General features: G+C 32.5%; 2 protein-coding genes and 2 long non-coding RNA genes across 5 annotated transcripts; 1 reads left to right on the top strand and 3 right to left on the bottom strand.

Moving 5' to 3' along the window:
• Window positions 1-18: 18 nt before the first annotated feature.
• On the bottom strand, window positions 19-4,110 carry LOC109133877 (uncharacterized). The gene is made up of 3 exons (XR_008969681.1): window positions 3,821-4,110; window positions 758-1,071; window positions 19-677 (listed from the first exon to the last, which is right to left on the bottom strand). It is a non-coding gene; the product is annotated as an uncharacterized LOC109133877 (long non-coding RNA).
• Window positions 4,111-4,753: 643 nt separating this feature from the next.
• Window positions 4,754-8,780, bottom strand: LOC104906878 (hypothetical protein). Its single transcript, XM_048645109.2, has 6 exons — window positions 8,499-8,780; window positions 8,354-8,413; window positions 7,168-7,494; window positions 5,675-7,062; window positions 5,346-5,577; window positions 4,754-5,238 (listed from the first exon to the last, which is right to left on the bottom strand). The coding sequence occupies exons 4-6, from the start codon at window positions 6,173-6,175 to the stop codon at window positions 4,769-4,771; spliced, it is 1,203 nt and encodes a 400-aa protein (XP_048501066.1). The 5' UTR covers window positions 6,176-7,062; window positions 7,168-7,494; window positions 8,354-8,413; window positions 8,499-8,780; the 3' UTR covers window positions 4,754-4,768.
• Window positions 6,374-7,494, bottom strand: LOC125497952 (uncharacterized). The gene is made up of 2 exons (XM_057395350.1): window positions 7,168-7,494; window positions 6,374-7,030 (listed from the first exon to the last, which is right to left on the bottom strand). The coding sequence occupies exons 1-2, from the start codon at window positions 7,492-7,494 to the stop codon at window positions 6,374-6,376; spliced, it is 984 nt and encodes a 327-aa protein (XP_057251333.1).
• A 3,401-nt stretch (window positions 8,781-12,181) lies between the features above and the next one.
• LOC104892395 (uncharacterized) lies at window positions 12,182-18,713 on the top strand. 2 transcript variants are annotated; one of them, XR_008969309.1, is made up of 3 exons: window positions 12,182-12,396; window positions 15,861-16,170; window positions 18,265-18,713. It is a non-coding gene; the product is annotated as an uncharacterized LOC104892395 (long non-coding RNA). The 2 variants fall into 2 exon arrangements; XR_789922.4 differs by having other exon boundaries at window positions 12,190-12,396; window positions 15,892-16,170.
• The last annotated feature ends 288 nt before the right edge of the window (window positions 18,714-19,001 follow it).

The raw sequence follows: 19,001 nt of genomic DNA, 5'->3' as shown, positions 1-19,001 counted from the left end.
TTGTAATAGCTCATCAACTCTAACAAAAAAGGAGAAGGAATTGGGGATTTAGGAAGGGACAAAAAGTTGAATAACCCCCTAACTCTAAGCAATGACTGAGAAAAGCCTCAGAAGTACTACGCAATTCTTCTACAATAGAAATCAGGTTAATGAGACGGCCGGAAGTTTTATATTGGCGCTCCATGCTGTAATTGCTTGTACTGTCTACTGTATTTGCCATCTGGAATAATAAGTCCGTGGAAATTAGTTCATGTTTTCAATAAGATTAAGATAGGCAGCAACACTTGATTGAGCTACTTTGAGAGATTGTGTAAGCAGCACAACTTGGCTGGGAGGAGACCGAGACCTATCTTGGGTAATGGGAGGAGAGGACTGAGGCTGAGCCAAGGGAGTGTGCATCAAAGGGCTGGAAGGAGATTGAAACTGCGCCGAGGAAGATTGAAACGTAGCAGAAGGAGTGAAACTGTGCCACTGTCCGAGGGAGATTGAACCTGTGCCGAGGGATATTGAAATTGTGTCGAGGGAGACTGAAATTGTTGAAATTGTGCCGAGGGAGATTGAGACGCTGCCGAGGAAGATTGAGACGCTGCCGAGGAAGATTGAGGGTTCGAGTTCCAATCCCTCGGCAGTTGCCAGGTTGATGTGATCCTCATCATGAATCCGCAATCACCAAGTCCCTGCCCATACAAATATGTTATCGTACATGATAGACTATAAAGCAACATAGTTACAACTATCAGCCATTAAAAATTCTCACCTGAACGCAGCAGCACCAAAATTTTTCTTTTCTTATAAAGGCGGTGCGGCAAAAGCCACGTCCACAGGGACACTGCTTTAGTTCATCCTCGAATGAATAGAACTTACAATCTGGGATGTTATTTCCCTGTCACATAACATTGATTAAGATATAACATTAAAATATATATATAGAAAAAAACAATATATTGAAGTATATAAAACTTGCCTTCTGTGAACCGGGATTTGTAATAAGGACGGGTCACATTAGGGCCTTTTGTTGTTACATTCTTGATTAAAATACCATTTCCGCATGGACAGGTAAGCTCCATGATTCTGAATTCATTAATATCATACAGAAACAGCTTGAAATCATGTTAATCAATGAAATATAGCATATAAAACCGCTGCAAACAGATATTACAAACTGTTTATTTTTCTTTTTGGCTGAATAATGCTACCTAATTTAATGTTTCTTTCAAGGGAAACAAGGTTTGAGACAAGGAGACCCTATGAATACTTGTCAAGGCTCCTTAGGTATGCAGGTACTCAAGATGGCTTCAACTCAATTATACTCAATATGAGGGCATCAAAAGTTGATAAACCACATTCAAACTTCGAAAAAATCAAGCAGAGCAAGTCATTGATCTAATAGGCAATTTAAAGGCAATTTAGACTATTAACTCCATTCATATAAGCTCCAAATCAGTAAACCGCAAAAAACCTATAGATCACAATACTACCAAGCACATGAATTCAACCTATAGATCAACAACCATTCTATAACACATCAATTTCCAAATTAACATCATCAAAAAATTGAGCATAGTTACACAACTAATTTGAGCACAAACAACTAATACGACATCATCATCACCATCAACTAAATTATATATATATATATATATATATGTATATATATATATATGTATATATATATATATGTATATATATATATATGTATATATTATGTATATATATATATATATATATGTTATATATATGTATATATATGTATATATATATGTATATATATATATATATGTATATATATATATGTATATATATATATGTATATATATATATGTATATCCACTAGTGTCCTTATAACTGTTAGATGTTTATCATCACAAGTATATATATAATCTGGCCTTATATTTACCTTCCTTTGGACCGGCAATACTCGCATAGATATACATACACCTAACATATAACATTTTTTATGAGCAATTTACACAATAAAGATCACTTTGGTGATATTTTGTTAATTAACCCAATCGAAAATATTATACTTCTATTATTTGAAGTTTTCTATAGTATAAAATCTCTACAACAAACCATATGTATTACTTCCTCTGTATAAATTAAATGCAACAATTTCTAAAATATAGTTGTTTCAAATTAAATGCAACAATTTTCATCTTCTCATTTTTGGTATGATTTTTACCCCTTAAATTACCAAAATATCCTTATTAAAAAACTAAAATACATATTATACTACCCAAATCAAATTAATTACAAACCTAATTACAATTAATTAAACCTAAATATAACCCCTCCCTCCTTCAATACCACCTTCACTCCATCATCCACCACCATTTATCTCTCCTCTCCATCTCCATCTCCATCCTCCTGTCATCACCATTGTTCTCTCCACCATCGGCGACCACCACCACCATCATCATCACCTTCGATCTCCTCCACCCACCACCACCATCACCACCTTCTATCTTTGATCTCCTCCACCACCGATCCAAATCCACCACCAGCAATCGAAATCCATCCGAAATCCACCGAAAACCTCCACCACCAGTCGAAATCCATCGAAAACCTCCTTTCTCGTCCTTCGTTCTCTCTCCTGCCAAAATCCACCACCAGTTCTCTAACCTCCAGCCGAATTTACCACTAGATCTCTTTCTCTCTCTTCGATTTGTTTCTCTCTTAGGGTTTTGACGGTGGTGGTGGTTTAGTTTCGGTCGTGTTGGTTTAGTTCGGTGGTTTAGTTTTGGTGGGATTTCGAATTTCGATGATGGTGGTTTAGTTTCAGTGGTGTTGGTTTAGTTTCGATGGTTTAGTTTTGGTGGTGGTGGTTTAATTTCGGAGGTTTAGTTTTGGTGGTGGTGGTTTAGTTTCAGTGGTGGTGGCAGTATGTGGTGGTCGCATCTCGGTGGTGGTGGCAGTATGTGGTGGTGGTACTTGGTAGTGGTTAATTATACTAAACACTTGCCCTTACCTTTGTTAATCTTACGTTAAGAAATTTTGCCTAAGAGTTTGTGTCGAAGAATTTGTTGCAATTAATTTGATACAAAAGAAGTATAATAAATTGTAGAGCCTTGTAACTTTGATATGTTCGAAATATAATCTTCACATATCCAATTAAAAAAATATAGCTTAGGAAAGTACCGACATGTAATAAGAAACAAAATAAAAACAAAACTAATCTTTCACTCATCCAAAGTACAGCAATGTATTGGTACTTTTACCAAAAAGGATAAAATAAACGGACCCACAAATCACTAAGCAAAGAAACTTGTTGTACTTGTGCCACCAAAAAAACGAGAAATTAGTTTAAAAACTAGTGGGGCCCACGAAAACTATAACTTGCGTTGCAGTACACCAAATCAAAAAAGTCGGATGAGGAATTTCAAATACAATCAGAAGAACATATTTACCCCTCATAAATCATACCATATCGAATTTACCCCTCATACCATATCGAATTTCCAACAGCATGTCATTTATACTCAATAAATATGAAAACCATGTATCTGAAACAGGTGCTCAAAAATAACATCTCTCATCCGAAATATATTAGAAAATGATAATTAACACCATAGAACAACAAACAACTGAACAAAAAAAAAAATAGAACAATAGTAAACAAACTAATCGCTCCAACAAAAAACTGAAATACAAAAAAATGCGAAAAATAAAAATTCACGCTTTTCACAATTAAGACTCTAACACATTTTTTGAATCTAACATGGTCGGCTTTGATACCAACTGAAGGAGATTATTGATCATAAAAACATATAACCATGTAAATCCGTGAAAGGTATAAATTTGAATTGGTTGGAAAACTTACATTAAGTTTCCATGGCAGGCTGGCAGCGATGAGAGAAGTTCTTCAACTACGTCTCTCCTAATTCCCAATGCTCTATTATGACTTTTCGGTATATTATTTTCTGATTTTTGATGATGCTCTCTTGAGTCTTCATAGATGGAATTTAAGGACCCAAAAATTGTAACGGTTGAGAGCTTATGAGCATCCTTACTAGATACACCTTATTCACTCAATATAACATAATCTCAATATAACTGGGGCCGACCATAATAAACCTCAATTACTTGCTTTTATATCTACACGTTATCAAATTAGTGATAAACCCAAAAGAAATCTATGTGCCACAAATCTCAATTACTTTCCCTTATTCACTCAATCTCTATTATATAAGCCAAGGGAGGAGGTGTGGTGTCCTCTTTTGAAGTGACTAAGGGCCTGTTCGGCAAAAGTAGCTGTTGGGTAGCTGTTGGCTGTTGGAGTAGCTGTTAGCTGTCCGGGTAGCTGTTAGCTGTCGGCTAGTAGCTGTTAGCTCTTAGCTGTGAAAGTAGCTGTTTACAATATAAGTGTTCGGTAAAAGTAGCTGTTATTCTTATATATGATAAAAATAACATATTTTTTAATTATAATATTCATTATAATTATATAATTAATTACTATATGGTTAAATCAAATGTTTATATTATGAACACAATGCATTATTTTACTTTTCATAACAAATAAATTTTAGTTGGATTTTACAACTCTGAATATAGTATTCAAATGTATACACTTTATAATAACTAAAACCATCTTGTAATGAATAAAATATGAAAAAATAATATTATTTCGAATAATTCAATAATGTTGTCTAGCTCTCTAAAATTAGGATTGTGAAACACTAAAATAATAAAATGGCATTCATATGCATTAACTAAAAAGCAAAAATAGTTTTCATCAGGAACACATTCTACAAAAATAATATCCTTTACATTAATTTACTTGGCTACGTTTAGCTCGCCATAAAGATTCCGCTATCTTATCACGAATAATCTGCATTTCAGTAGAGTTTCCCGTTCTAATTCCACCATCTGAAGTAACATGAACATCAGGAAGCTCCGACGAGGGTATAAAATCAGGATACTCCTCTAAAACTCTAAAAAGGGGGTCATTAGGTGAATTTATTCTAATATAATTATGCAATGCAAATGTAGCAACCATAATTTGTATTTGTGTCTCAACATTATATTGTGGCATGTTAGTAAGTACTTTCCACCTCTGCTTCAGGACTCCAAAACATCTCTCAATGCAACTTCGAAGAGATGAGTGCCAGCGATTAAAAGTTTCTCGATCATCTCGTGGAGGTGTGTGTTTAAATTGTTCTAGATGGTACCTTGTTTTGGGATATGGTACCAAATAACCCTTTCGATCTGGATACCCTTTATCAGCCAAGTAGTACTTACCTACATGAAAATTTGAAAAAATAATTTATTAGCATGTAACACATACTATATTCCCAAATTTGTAAAATTATATTTGAAACATAAAAATGATTTGTAAATAAAAATACCTTCAGGTGGCTTAGGAAAATTTAATTCTGGAGTTTCAATCGCATGAAGAAAAACCCGAGTATCATGTGCTGAACCTTCCCAACCCGCCGATACAAATGTAAAACACATATCAAAATCACATACAGCCATTACATTAAATGTAGGAATTCCTTTCCTTCCTCTATAAGGCATTTGTTGATCCTCAGGTATACATGCTGTTATATGTGTACCATCTATACATCCAATACAATCCTGTAGGAATATCATATAAATCCCATATTAGACATATATAAACATTACAGTTTTATACATATATAGGACACAAATAGAAACCTTAAATAAAATGTACCTTAAAAAATGGCATATATCTTTTATCTTGAGCTATTTTTGCAGGCACACTTGTGAAATCGGGATCATAAGGCTTTATAATATCATGTGCAAGACTCTTCACCTTTCGACAAGAAATTGAATTAAGAACTTCATGAATTGCTCTACTAATAGAATCACCAGAACGTTGAAAACGCTCACCAAGAACTCTATTTGAGGCACCTTGAGCAATTGCGTACAAAAATATGCCGACTTTCTCGAAAATAGACATGTTATTACTAGCTTTCAACCCATAATTTAATGATAAGTCCTTACATAATCTCAAAAATAATTGAGGCTCCATCCTAAATGCATTGACACATCGAATAGGGTGACCATTTATCACTTCTTTCATCCACATCTCCCCCGTTAAAATTGAAGTCATGCAAGGTTCCTTGTAAATGTACTTATAATAATATGTAATTATTAGAGACATTGTGTACGCTATTGCAATACACATTTTGCGTTTTCTCTCGACATTCATATTATGTTGAACCTGTCAATTATGAAGCAAACCACAATTATATGCACCATAAACAAAGATTTTAGTAAATTCATATGAAATATAAATTCAACTACATCCTCAAAAGAAAAAAATACAAGAAACTTATTATCCATACACTTCAAACACAATAAAAACATGTAAAAGCAAATAAGAAATTAGTCTTAAACTAAAGAAGCTTCAATGCTTGTTTTTCTCATTAAGCAAGTATTGCAACCACTTAATCCTAGTTTCATCATCCTCCATACTAAAGAAGACTTCCCTACTACTAGGATCCTGAATTACAGTAGTAGCATAAAACCACAAATCACTACATTTTTCTAATTCGTAATTTTCTACCATACGATTAAGCATTTTCATTGCTACAGGGATTGTGGACATAGATGGATCAATGCTATCAATAGAGCTGCTTTGACTCATAAGTTTGACACATTGTGACATTTCGCTTATTTCCTTAGCCAACATCGCAGATCCAGCAGACTGCCTTCTTGCACGCTTCAATGGTACACTATTCTGCTTTGTCATAGGTTGCTTCTTAGAAGAATGCATGTCATTATCTGCACCTTTACTAACTACTTGTGAACCACCTCCTCGATTACCTGAGGTGGCACCATTTCTTGCTTGTTCCACAAAATTTCGAAAAAAGTTCCCTTCATCTAATAATTCAGTTGTAAAATCATCAACTCTACGATTTTCTACAAACTCTTCCTCAGTATTTTCATTCCCTACTGTAAGGTCTTCAATGTGGTCCATTGAAGGTACATAAACATTTTCACCCGTTGCATACGAGTCTCCAAATAATTTATCCCAATTAGTTTCAAGAGTTGAGTTGACACCCTGTGTCGAAACTTTTTAATATCTGGATTTTCCTACAAAAATAAACAATACTTGTATTAAATTCCACTAATTGTTATCCCAGTGTTGTTGAAAATTATATTACTAAAAATCATTATGGATAATAAATATTAACGCACCTTTATTTTTCTTTGCCACCACTCATCTGATGCATCAATTTTTCCAGAATTTGGATCCCACCCGAGACCAGTTTCCGAAGATTTTAATTTAGTCCAATTACGCCAATCTCTTCTCATTGCATCATATTTATGCTTGCAACTACTCAAGTTACTAAATGGACGGCCAATTTTTTTTTCCACGTCTATTTGGATTTCCTTCCACTTGAAACATTGTGATCGACCATTGTCTTTAATGAATTGAAGGCATACTTCACATAGGATGATAGTGTCCTTATCAGTCCACTTAAATACCTCTTTCGTCCCTTCTTTATTACTAGATGAAGCCATCTACGTATTTAACATAACCATGAAGAATTAATAATAGAAACAAAGCAAAATTATCAATTCATGCGAAATTATCAACTCAAAACTAGCAAAAAAAAGAGTTCCACCTAATGTCCACTACGTTGCATCCAGAATGAGCTTAACTATTTTAAAAGAATTATGTGGCATAAATTAGTCCCAGAAAGTACACCACTTCACTCACTCAAACAATGAGTCACAAGCCTCAAGTAAATATCCTTAATCTGAAGCAGTGGCTTTCTTTCTCAAATAAGAGTACAGAAACTGAAACTCATCCTATTGCAACAAGCCCGTTCTAGCTATTTGTTGCCAAATTCAACAAATCACTAATTATAAACAAAAAGGAAGAGAAAGAAGACATAATGAAAAGAAATTGAACAGAAACGAAAAAACAAAGCTTTTGGCTATAATCAATCTCTACACGATTAGGATTTGAGGAGAACAGCTTCACATAAGATTAAATATATATTACAAGAGAATACAGATTATAGACATACTGCTTTGGTTAAATTTGCGGGAAGCGGCAATCATTGCTTCTTGTGAAATTATCAAATCAAATTGAGCTCAAGTGAAACACCTAAAACAAAAAACCCGAAATCCCCACAACTAAAACCCAATCAAACCCATTTTTTTCAATTCAACTATTAAAATCATACTCAATTAACAACCAATCAAACCAAAACCATATGAACCCCCCCAAAAAAACAAAAAAAACCTACAAACTTACAGTAGGATTAAGAAAGGTAAAAAAAATTGGAGGTGAGAGAAAAAATAAGAGTGTAATGGAGAGAGAAAGAAATCCTAAGTCAAAGGATGTAAACTAAGGGAAAGATAAATCACATACCTTTGTTTCAGGCGATTGAATTGCTTGTGATAATTATCAACACAATTGCAAATGGAAGAACTGCACAATACAAAAAAAAAAAAAATTAAAAAACTCAATCATACAATTAAATAAAATGGGTGAGAACGATGAATTATAGATTTACCTGATGAAGAAATATGTGGATGTTACTGTTGATTCCCATAAAACTTATAGAAACCCAGTATAACAGAAAATTTGGAAAAAACAGAATATGCGTGATATGAGGCAGTATATAATTCTGTTAATCCCAATTTTTCATCCATAAAAAGTGGGATTTTTTCCAAAGATATTGTTCAATTAAGGTTTTAGAATCAGCTATGGAGGTGTGGAGATGAGAACTAGTCTTCCTCGATTATTCCTGAATTGTAGCCTTTTTTTTTCTTTGGAAAAATAAGAAAAAACAGTAGAACGCTATTTGTGAAACTGAACGCTATATTTTATAACGTTTGTGAAAAGCTAGTGAAAAGCTACTTGAAACACTAACCACTACATCAATCTCTAGCATGCCAAACACATAATTAGTGTTTTGACTAAGTCAAAAAACTAAAAGCTACTCCAAAAGCTGTCGCCGAACACGCCCTTAAGTCAAAAAACTAAAAGCTACTCCAAAAGATGTCGCCGAACACGCCCTAAAATACCCTTAATGATCTAATTAATGGAATGAAAAATATTACATAAGCAAATCATTTAAAAATTCTCATTCCAACTTGCCATTTAAAACAAGTTTAAAATGGTATATATGCATCAAATACTTCAATCAAAAATTAAATGGACAAAATATTTATACCTTATAAAAAAGATGGCATACATAACGTGCGCATGAAAAGTCGGAACATTCACTACCTTTGATACTCTTTAATTCAGTTAAACCAACTCATTATTTTTGTTCTTTCTGTTCAATATTCATTCACAAAAAATTAATGTTAACAATCACTCACAACCTTTTTATTTTTTTACATTAGCGAATTAATATATCTAAATTCATCTAACTGTTGAATTTTTCACATTTAAGTTTGATCATAAATAAAGTACGAATGGAGTATCTAATAGAATAACAAATTTTAAAATTAACGCACGCATCGCGTGCATATGAAGGCTAGTATAACATAATAAACCTTATGAGCATCCTTACTAGATACACATTGGGGTCTTAACCGCAATCTAATAAAATCACTTGAATGCAAATATTAATAATTCGACTCGTCACCGAATTAGTGATATTGCTCTGATATCTACACGTTAATTATTTCATGACAATTACTTTAAGTAAAGTTAAATTATTTATGGATCACTTTAATTGGCTTATTTATATAATGATTATCACATTTTAATAGTAACATGTGTGGCCCTATAATTTTATTCTAACAACCATAACTACATTAAACTCTTATACAAGTTCATGCTCATTTCGCTTTTTACTCCATACGGCCCGTTTGGTAGTCGTTAATAAATTGCGGTAATGGGAATGAATTTTAAGTGTAATTTTATTAGGAAAGCACCCTTAAAATCTCCATGGGGAGCCATTTTTTCTCCATAGACAAGCAATCTCACCCCTAAACTTGTGTTTTTGTCTCCAAGGGGAAGCAATTTTCATTACCACTCATTACCACCCTACAAGGTGGTATTGGATGGGAATAAAAATTCAAGAAGGAAAGTGGACACTTTAGGATAAATTAGCATTACCATGGTAATGGACAATGATATTTTTCACAAATTTACATACAAATTCATTCCCATTACCACCATTTATAACCAACTACCAAACGGGCCGATAAAACATTTTTGCTTTTGAAATGGGAAAGGAAAACAGGGAAGAATACCTAAAACGTTTTAAAGATGATAAGTTGGTTACCATGCTTTTTGTTAGTACTATTTATTTGTGTCTTAAGTCTTAACCTATACGAGTGGTTATCGGAAAACTGTGTGGTGGAAATGGATTGACAACTTTTCGGGGTTTGAGGGTAAGTGAAATAACATTTATTGAGGAAATTTAAGTCTCTTACAGTAGGAAAAATCAGGAAAACTATGATGTTGCGACTTGCGAGTGAGACTCTTTTGGAATCGAAAGTGATGTATATAATATTAATAGACTATTAACTACTGCTCAATTATTGAGGAAGTGATTACAATCATAGTGAACTTGTTATTGTTAATTAATACTTTTGTTATCTAATTATAAGGGCATTAGAGACTTTTTAGTACTTCATCCCTTTCATTATAGTTAAACTAGCATTTTTTGTATGTTATGCGTGCGTGTCATATTAACGTTCTTTTTTATTAGTTAGTTATTCATTAGTATTAAATCAATGTTTAGTTGGTTTTCTTAGTTATTTGTTCATCATTATTCAAATATAGTATCGAGAGAATGAAATACAAAAACAAAAAAAGCTTGTGCTAAAATAAATTGGAAGAATTTATGGTTTAGGTTCATTGGTTCAATCATTGAATATTAATAAAGTGGAAGAGCTTGATTTATAGAATAGAGATTACTAAACTAATAATCAGCATTTAGGTTAAAATATTACTAAGTATAATTATTACTATGAAATTTATTTATTTATTTTAATTGTGCCAATCGAGTTATATAGTCAATTTAATTTTCTTATCAGAGTTTCCACTCATATGTAAGAAGAGAAAATCATTCTCCTTACTTTAATATTTAATTGAAATTTCGAATCTAATTCCACAACTTGTTCAATATATATGACAAGTAAGAAAAGAAAAAATTAAATTAGATATATGACAATTTAAATTCATTAAGGATATATCCTACATTTTGTATGGAGATATCATCTTAGGGCATGTTCTCCCCAGCTTATTTTCAGTTCAACTCAGCTCAGTTTAGCTCAGTTCAATTAAGTTCAGTTCAGTTCAGCTTAGCTCCATTCTTTTATAACCATTTTGTTAAATATTATTACTATGTTGGTCTAATTTATTTTACTAATTATTCTTCTTATTATTATTATTAATTTTCATATCATTATTATTAAGTATTATTATTATTTCTATATATTATTTTGTCTATTATAGCTTTACTCATTATTATTACTATTATTATTAGGAGGAATATGGTTTAGGTCAAAAGCACAAATAAACTCACTTTTTTAGCCCATAAACCAATCAAATCGCGTCAAAACGGGTTATGATGCAATTTTGCGCGGTCCGACCCAATCATTATTTTTATTACTAAATATTATTATATTATTAAATCTAATTATTAAAATAGTATTATTAATTTACTTCTTAAATATCATTGTATAATCATCATCAAGTATTAATATATTAATACAAATAATATAAAATAATTATTATTAATTATCATTATTATCATTAATTATGATTATTATTAATAATAATTTATGATTATTAATATTATTTATTTATAACTATCATTTAAAAATATCCAAAAATACTATTATTATTATTCATTATTATTCCTTATCATTATAATAATTATTTAATATTCATATTATTATTGTTTAAATATTAATTATATATTTATTACATTCAATCTAATTCAATTCAGTTTAATTCTATTCAGTTCAGTTCAGCTGTTTTATGCTAAAGAGAACATGCCCTTAATCCCCCTTCACTTATATAATTGAGATTTTGTATATATCGATACTATTCAATTACCCACTTCAATAGCCGTTTATGACTAATTTACGAGAAATACTTCATAATTACGTGGAATCCTGTCTATCACACTTCATGTTTTATACAAATGCATAACTAATGATACTAATACTCACTTTTACCATAAAAAGATAAAACGTCCATTTACTGAAAAAGATGAAGTTTGCTATTTTAAGTCTCTTCAACCGTATGTCCGTACATAAAATTTAAGAGTTTTCTTTTGGTGAAAGACTTAAGAGTTTGCCAACTCTAAATAAATACAGCACAGACACTAGTTAGTTGTTTGCATTGAATTGGAGGAGAGTGGATAGCAACAAACTCAAATAGTCTCCTGTAATTCCACCTTTCCAAAAACTGAAGACAAAAAAGGAAGCTTCAACCCTCAGGTACTATTTTCTGTCATCCTTTTCCATTTTACTCCATAAACGTTGAATCTAGAGCTACTTAATTAAGTCGTTTATGAGCTTTTTAAGTCTCTTGTATAAAAGAAAAAAAGAAAAAACATTGTCTACCCATCGAGTAAACTATCCATGTTAATAAAGACTTGTGCTAGGGTTGTGAATTGTGATAATTTAAAATCAACTCAATATATCAGTAGTGGTTGTCTACCTAATGAGTAGGTGTAACAATGTCCGTGTCTAAAATGACATGCATGTCCTTGATGGGTTTGGGTTGGCTTGTTTTGAGAGAAGCCTAAACTTTCACGTTTTTACTCTTATCTTTATATACATATAAAGCTATAAATTCCTAATGAAATTAACTTTGATAATCTCAACTTTTACCCACCTTTTCTAATAGTATTAGTTTTTAGTATAATTTAGAATAATTCCAAGTGTTTAGGGTCTTCTTAAAATTACTATATAGTTGATTTTTATAATTCCTATATATATATAATATATCATGGGATCAATATGGATTAACGAAGACAAGAAAGATAATAGTTTGAATGATAATGAGAATGTCCCCCTCTAATTTCGAATAACTTAATAATGAGATTGATTTGAGAAGATATATGAAAATTGGAATTATAAATATCAATTTTTCATACATTAATTTCATACTGGCATATTATAAATACAACTTAATATTAAATCACAAATCTTGATAAGCATCAAAGTTCTGAATCTGGAAAAGGTATTAACTTGGCTTTTCAAATATCGAGCTCGATAAGTCAATAGAGCATTAGAGCATGTCGATTGAATGGATTAGAGTATATATACTTCCTCCGTTTTTTTTTAAATGTTACACTTTTTATTTTAGGAAGCTTTAAATTAGATCTTACATTATAGGTAATAACTTGATTAACTTCTCTTTTTACGCAAAATAACCTTTTTTTTTTTCTCTATCTCTCTCCTCTCCAAAAGTTACCTAAGAGTCTGTGATTTGAAAAAGTGTAACATGTAAAAAAAAAAAAAGAATTATGAAAAAAATAGGGAAGAGAATGGAAAAAAGGGAGAGAGAAAGATTAATGATAGGGCTGGAAATCAGGTCGGGTTGGGTCGATTTCAGGTTGACCTGATTTATATTTCAGGTCACTTACCCTTGACCCAAACCCGACCTGATTTATATTTCAGGTCGAAAACCTCAACCCAAACCCGACCTTATATTTTTCGGGTTGACCCGAAACCAACCCAAAATGACCTGAAACAAAAATTTAAATATCTAATGATAAAAACTAGCAACTTAATTCAGAAATGTGTTGTACATGTAATATGTTTAAGTTTCAACATTCAAAGCCGGAATTTTCAGGTTGAAGTGAGTTGGACTTGGCCCAATATTATAACCTAACCGGCTAAGGGCTAACCTAACATAATATAAGTTATTTTTAAATCAGGTCATTTCGGGTTACTTTCAGGTTCAAAAGGTCAACCTGAACCTAACCCATTATATTTTCAGGTCGGGTAGGGTCGACCCAATTTTTTTTTCAGGTCAAAAATCTCAACCCAAACCCGAAATTTTCAGGTCGGGTTATCAGATTGGGTCAATTTTTGCCAGCCGTAATTAATGGATCATAAGAATGATCCAAAGAGAAAGAAAAAAAAGGAGATCATGGGATACACGTCATATATATATATTTGCTAAGTTCTCCACGTGGGCATGGGCCTACTTAGCTTGTTAATTAGCTCATCGAATGGAGGATTGATGCTTTAATTAAGTGGTTATCATTTCTTTTCTTTTCTTTTTTGAGGGTTAAGTGGTTATCATTTCTTCATATTGTATAACGTTGCAATGGTAAAAATGGTAAAATGATTCTCAACAATTAATTCTTTTTTAAAAAATACACCAACAACATTTCTTTTTTATAAAAAATGTAACCTAATTCTATATGTATTAGGGTTGTATAAAGACCATGGTCACGCCAGAATTTGGATCGGACCGGACTGATCCACAAAAAATCAAGATTATGGGTTCTCGATCTAGTCAGATTCAAACTCGGAAAACTCTTGTCCATAGCGGTGGATCGGAATTTCTGTTTTTGAGTAAAAAAATTTTAAAGATTAAAAAAAAGTTTAAAAATTAGAAAGTTAAAAACCTACTATGTATTACCTTTAGGATTATTGTTGTTAAAATTGTTAATTTTTTTAGTATCGATGCATAAAAAAATTCATGTTATGGTCCAACCTATCACGGTCCGATCCGGACCTCGGTGCACACCACTATTAATGTATGTGTAATTGTTATTGTTTAAAGCAATATTTCGTTATTTATATATTTTGTGATTACATACTTAACCAATTTGAAATTTGATTAATTTTTAAATTATCATATTGCTTAATCGATATGAATAAAAATAATTTTAGCTAATATTATTATTTACAAACATATAAATTATTACACTCTATCATCTTTAATCAATTCTTAAATAATCCATAATAACTAAAAATATGGGTGGAGAAGAAATTAAGGAGAGATAATATATGGTAGGGATCCGGTAAAAAGTAAAAAAATAATGTGAAGATAAAAGTTTTTGTAGATTCCAAACTATAAATAAAAAATAAAAGGAAAATGAAAAAAGTGATAAAGTCCTTTTACATCTTTTTCTTCCAATTAAAAATTTAAAACGAGTAGTCTTGGTAAAATAAAAAAAAATATATTCCATCAAATTCATAAGAAATCATAAATAAAATATTCCATCAAATTCATAAGAAATCATTAAAACTAATGATAGATCATGTGTGAGCCGAAAAATAGAGAGAGTATTAAAATAATTGATAATCAAAAATTTTGGACCAGCCACTAGGTTTGCTCTTATAATTAAGCTTATATATCTTGATACATAATCTAATTTTATTTTACCTTTTAAATTAATCATCACACGGTAATGTTTTAATATGTATCAATCACTACATTAATTTGATTCTTATGTGAAACTTTGTATTCCCTCTTGTCTTTTAATTTAATGATGGTCCTAAACTCCTAACTCTTATTCTCCTTTCTTTACTCTCTCCAATTTATATTAGCTTTACCCATTTCTCTTTTTAAGTTGTCATTTATAAATTTACCCGTTTAATATTTATTCTTCCCTTCTAAAACCCACAAACTAATTATTTCACGTAAAACTTTGTATCTAGAAAACGAGTAGACTAATAAAAATTAGGAGGAGTAATTTTAAGATTTTAGTTGAGTTAGTAAGTAGAGTAGTTTTGCTTTTTACTCCTAACATATCAAATAAGAAAAAAGTACGTAAAAGTTAAAATATAGGGACCATATAACGATAAAAGGATAGATATTATATGGGCTGTATTTTGTGGACAAACTAACATGATAGATGAGGACATGAGGTTGATCTTACATAGAAATAGGGAGTAATTTTGATGATTGGTCTTTAATTTACAAGTTGAACTTACAGCACTATTTTGGTAATATGACGCATGCCACAGAGTATTCACCTGGACCACCCAATAATGGATGAAGACAAGAGCGAATCATCTACTTGCAATGACGAGAATTTCTCAACCACATCTCAATCTCATGATGAGCAAGTTCCAGAGATTGAAGCTCGATATTTAGATGACAGTATCTTAATTAATATTTACTGTCAGATGCAAAAGGATACTTTAAGCAAACTTTTCAACAATATTCAAAGTTCTAATCTCACCATAACTAACGTTAATGCTTGCCCGGTCGGCAAATATTTTGATATAACCATTAAGGCTCAGGTACTTTATTATTAACCTATATACTTCTAAGTCCGAACTCTTTTTTTTTAATTTTGAGTACTATTTGTTTCCTTTTTTGGTTATCTACTCCGCGCATAATATAATGCTTGTATTTCATTTTGGGTGTGCTAAAATGTTATTCTTGTTTCTACTCCCTCCGTCCCAAAATATACTCTCACTAATATATTTAAAAAACATACTCATTTTGGATCTTGTTAGATTCGTCATAATGTGTATATTTATAATATTAACTTTTTGTATTTTTTACTAATATGAAACAGAAGATAATGTAGGTCAAACGTACATCTTGAAGATTTTGCAAAAAGAAATAGGAATTATATTTTGGGACAGATGGAGTATTTTTTTGATTTCACAATTTCCCTTGATTTGCCCAGTAGACCATGCAATGCAACCATCATTTATTTGCTCCTCGAAAATATTGTTTTTCTTTGTTTATTGAACCTACAGGTTGAATAAGTCATATATTTAATGCTTTTTCACCCATTATTCACCATTCTTTCTCCTAAAATCTACTTTTTTTTTCCCACAACATTAATTGTTTATCATTCATGTTCCAGTTACCTTAATTCTCGTAAAAAATGAGAAACAAGCACTATATTATGGGACGGAAGGGGTAATACACTTTTTAAATTGGATATAAATAGAGGTAATAATATTATTTTAAGTGGGAGTACTCATCTGATTTTTCTCATTTAGAATATTATGTTAGCAAAATTGGCCGTGTTTATTAATTTTTACATAAGAAAAAATAGAGATTTATTAGAAATTGAGTACTCCCTCAAGCTCTTCCTACTTCATATTTTCATCCACTCCATGAAAATCTTCCTTATTTTTGTTATATCTAGTTTGTACATATATCTCCTTAATCTTCTTAATTGGTAATTTTCTCCATTTTAGAATATAAAAATATGCAAAAGTTAGTACAGTTGGTGCAATTTTCTTATCGGTTTTTTCACCAAATACCCCCAACAAATCAAAAAATTCACAATATACCCTCAATGTTTCAACAATTCACCGTATACCCTTGAGTTTTCGAAAACGTGCACCAGATACCCTTTTCTTAACTTCCGTTAACCCACCGTTAGCTTTATTTACGTTTTTGTCATTATTAAACCCTAACCCTAATCTAACCTAACCCTAATCCTAATTCAACCCTAATCCTTCCCCTAAACCCTAACCCTAACCCTACCTCTTTAGCAGCCCCACCCCTCCCCTCCACCCCACCCCACCCCAGCCCCTACCCTTCCCCCTCCCCCACTGCCGGCCTCCCCCATCGTCGGCCTCCCCCACCGCTGGCCTCCCCCACTGCCGGCCTTCCCCACTGCCTGCGCGTCTGTCACCGCCGGCTTCCCCTCACCCATTCCCCGCTGATTTCCCCGGCGATTTCCCAGCCCCTACCCTCACCGCCGATTCCCAGCCACCGACTTCCCAACCCCTTCGATTTCCCAACCCCAATTTTACAACCCTTCGAAAAATCCCACCCCTCCCCCTCGAACGCAAAACCCCCACCCCATCAATTTTCCCGCTCGCCGGAGCTTTACTTCCTCGCGTTGTGTCGCTGCTTTGCTGCTTCGCCGGAGATTTTACAACCCTTCAAGAAATTGACGGCGAGGGAGTAGGGGAGGGGCTGCAAGGCTTGCGACGGTAGAGGCGGTGGAGGGGGAGGGGAGAGGGAGCGTGCTGCGGCGGTGGGGGAGGGGGAGGGGTGGGGGCTGGTGTAGGGGAGGGGGGCTGGTGTAGGGGAGTGGGTGGGTTAGGGTTTGGATTTTAGGGTTAGGTTTAGATGTTAGGGATTAGGATTTAAATTAGGGTTAGTGAATAATGATGGCAAAATTTTAAATAAAGCAAACGGCAGCCTAACGTCCGTTAGAAAAAGGGTATATGGTGCACAAAAATGAAAAGTCAGGGGTATATAGTGAATTGTTAAAACATTGAGGGTATATTGTGAATTTTTTAATTTGTCGGGGGTATTTGGTGAAATAATCGTTTTCTTATTATATTATCCTATATTTTGTACTCTCTTGTTGTGACTAAAGTAATATCTATATACAATTATCCTCCGATTATTTGCAGATGGAGTCTAGTTTCAATATGAAGAAACAGGAGTTCGTGAAACTTCTTCATTCATGCTTCGAGTAGCTACATTTGTCGTTATCTGGCTGCCAATCTATTATCAATTTATCATGTTAATGAAGCTTAGCTAGACGCACGCTAGTAATTTGTCTACTTTCAATTATCGTCATGCACTTATAAAGAACTTGCACCTTAGAAACTTTTACCCTCTTTATTTTAAGAGGGATTAATCATAAACTCGTTAAGGTTTCAAGCTGAGTTGAGTTCGAGCAGAGCCAAATCGAGTCGAGTTTTGACCGAGCGTTGATCGATTCGAAATCGAGTTACTCGACTCGATTAGCTACTCCTAGTGGTATCATTATCTTTATTTTATGCCAGTTGTGTAACTTTAAACAATGGGTAACCGATAATGGTGGCAAGTTTATATATACTTTATCTGTTTGTTTTTACTTGTAACTGTTGGACTTTTACGCTTGTCAATGCATAACATCAATCATAATATCTTTGAGTACCGATATTTAAGAATTATGAAAAGTAGATATTCGAAAATATACGTTTAATTACAAATCTAACAAGATCCTACATGAATATGTTTTTCCTTAATTATAAATCACCAAAGATGAACTAAGTAGATCAGAGTTAATGAATAGAGTAAAAGTCAAAACCATTGCAAGTAAAAAGAAACAGAAAAATTATATATTAAGTATGAAGTATCATGTTAATATTCACTGTAAGCT

This window comes from Beta vulgaris, chromosome 5, assembly GCF_026745355.1.
Source record: "Beta vulgaris subsp. vulgaris cultivar EL10 chromosome 5, EL10.2, whole genome shotgun sequence".
Lineage (NCBI taxonomy): Eukaryota > Viridiplantae > Streptophyta > Magnoliopsida > Caryophyllales > Amaranthaceae > Beta > Beta vulgaris.
This window is presented reverse-complemented; position numbering and strand designations above follow the sequence as displayed.

Bases quoted from the DNA above. Each gene is read 5' to 3' on its own strand.
- LOC104906878 (XM_048645109.2), bottom strand. From the start codon at position 6,175: ATGAATGTCGAGAGAAAACGCAAAATGTGTATTGCAATAGCGTACACA. The intron at 5,578-5,674 runs GTACATTTTATT...ATATTCCTACAG, and splicing joins GATATATGCCATTTTTTAAG to GATTGTATTGGATGTATAGA. The intron at 5,239-5,345 runs GTATTTTTATTT...ATTTTCATGTAG, and splicing joins TTTTCCTAAGCCACCTGAAG to GTAAGTACTACTTGGCTGAT.
- LOC125497952 (XM_057395350.1), bottom strand. From the start codon at position 7,494: ATGGCTTCATCTAGTAATAAAGAAGGGACGAAAGAGGTATTTAAGTGG. The intron at 7,031-7,167 runs GTGCGTTAATAT...GTTTCGACACAG, and splicing joins GGTGGCAAAGAAAAATAAAG to GGTGTCAACTCAACTCTTGA.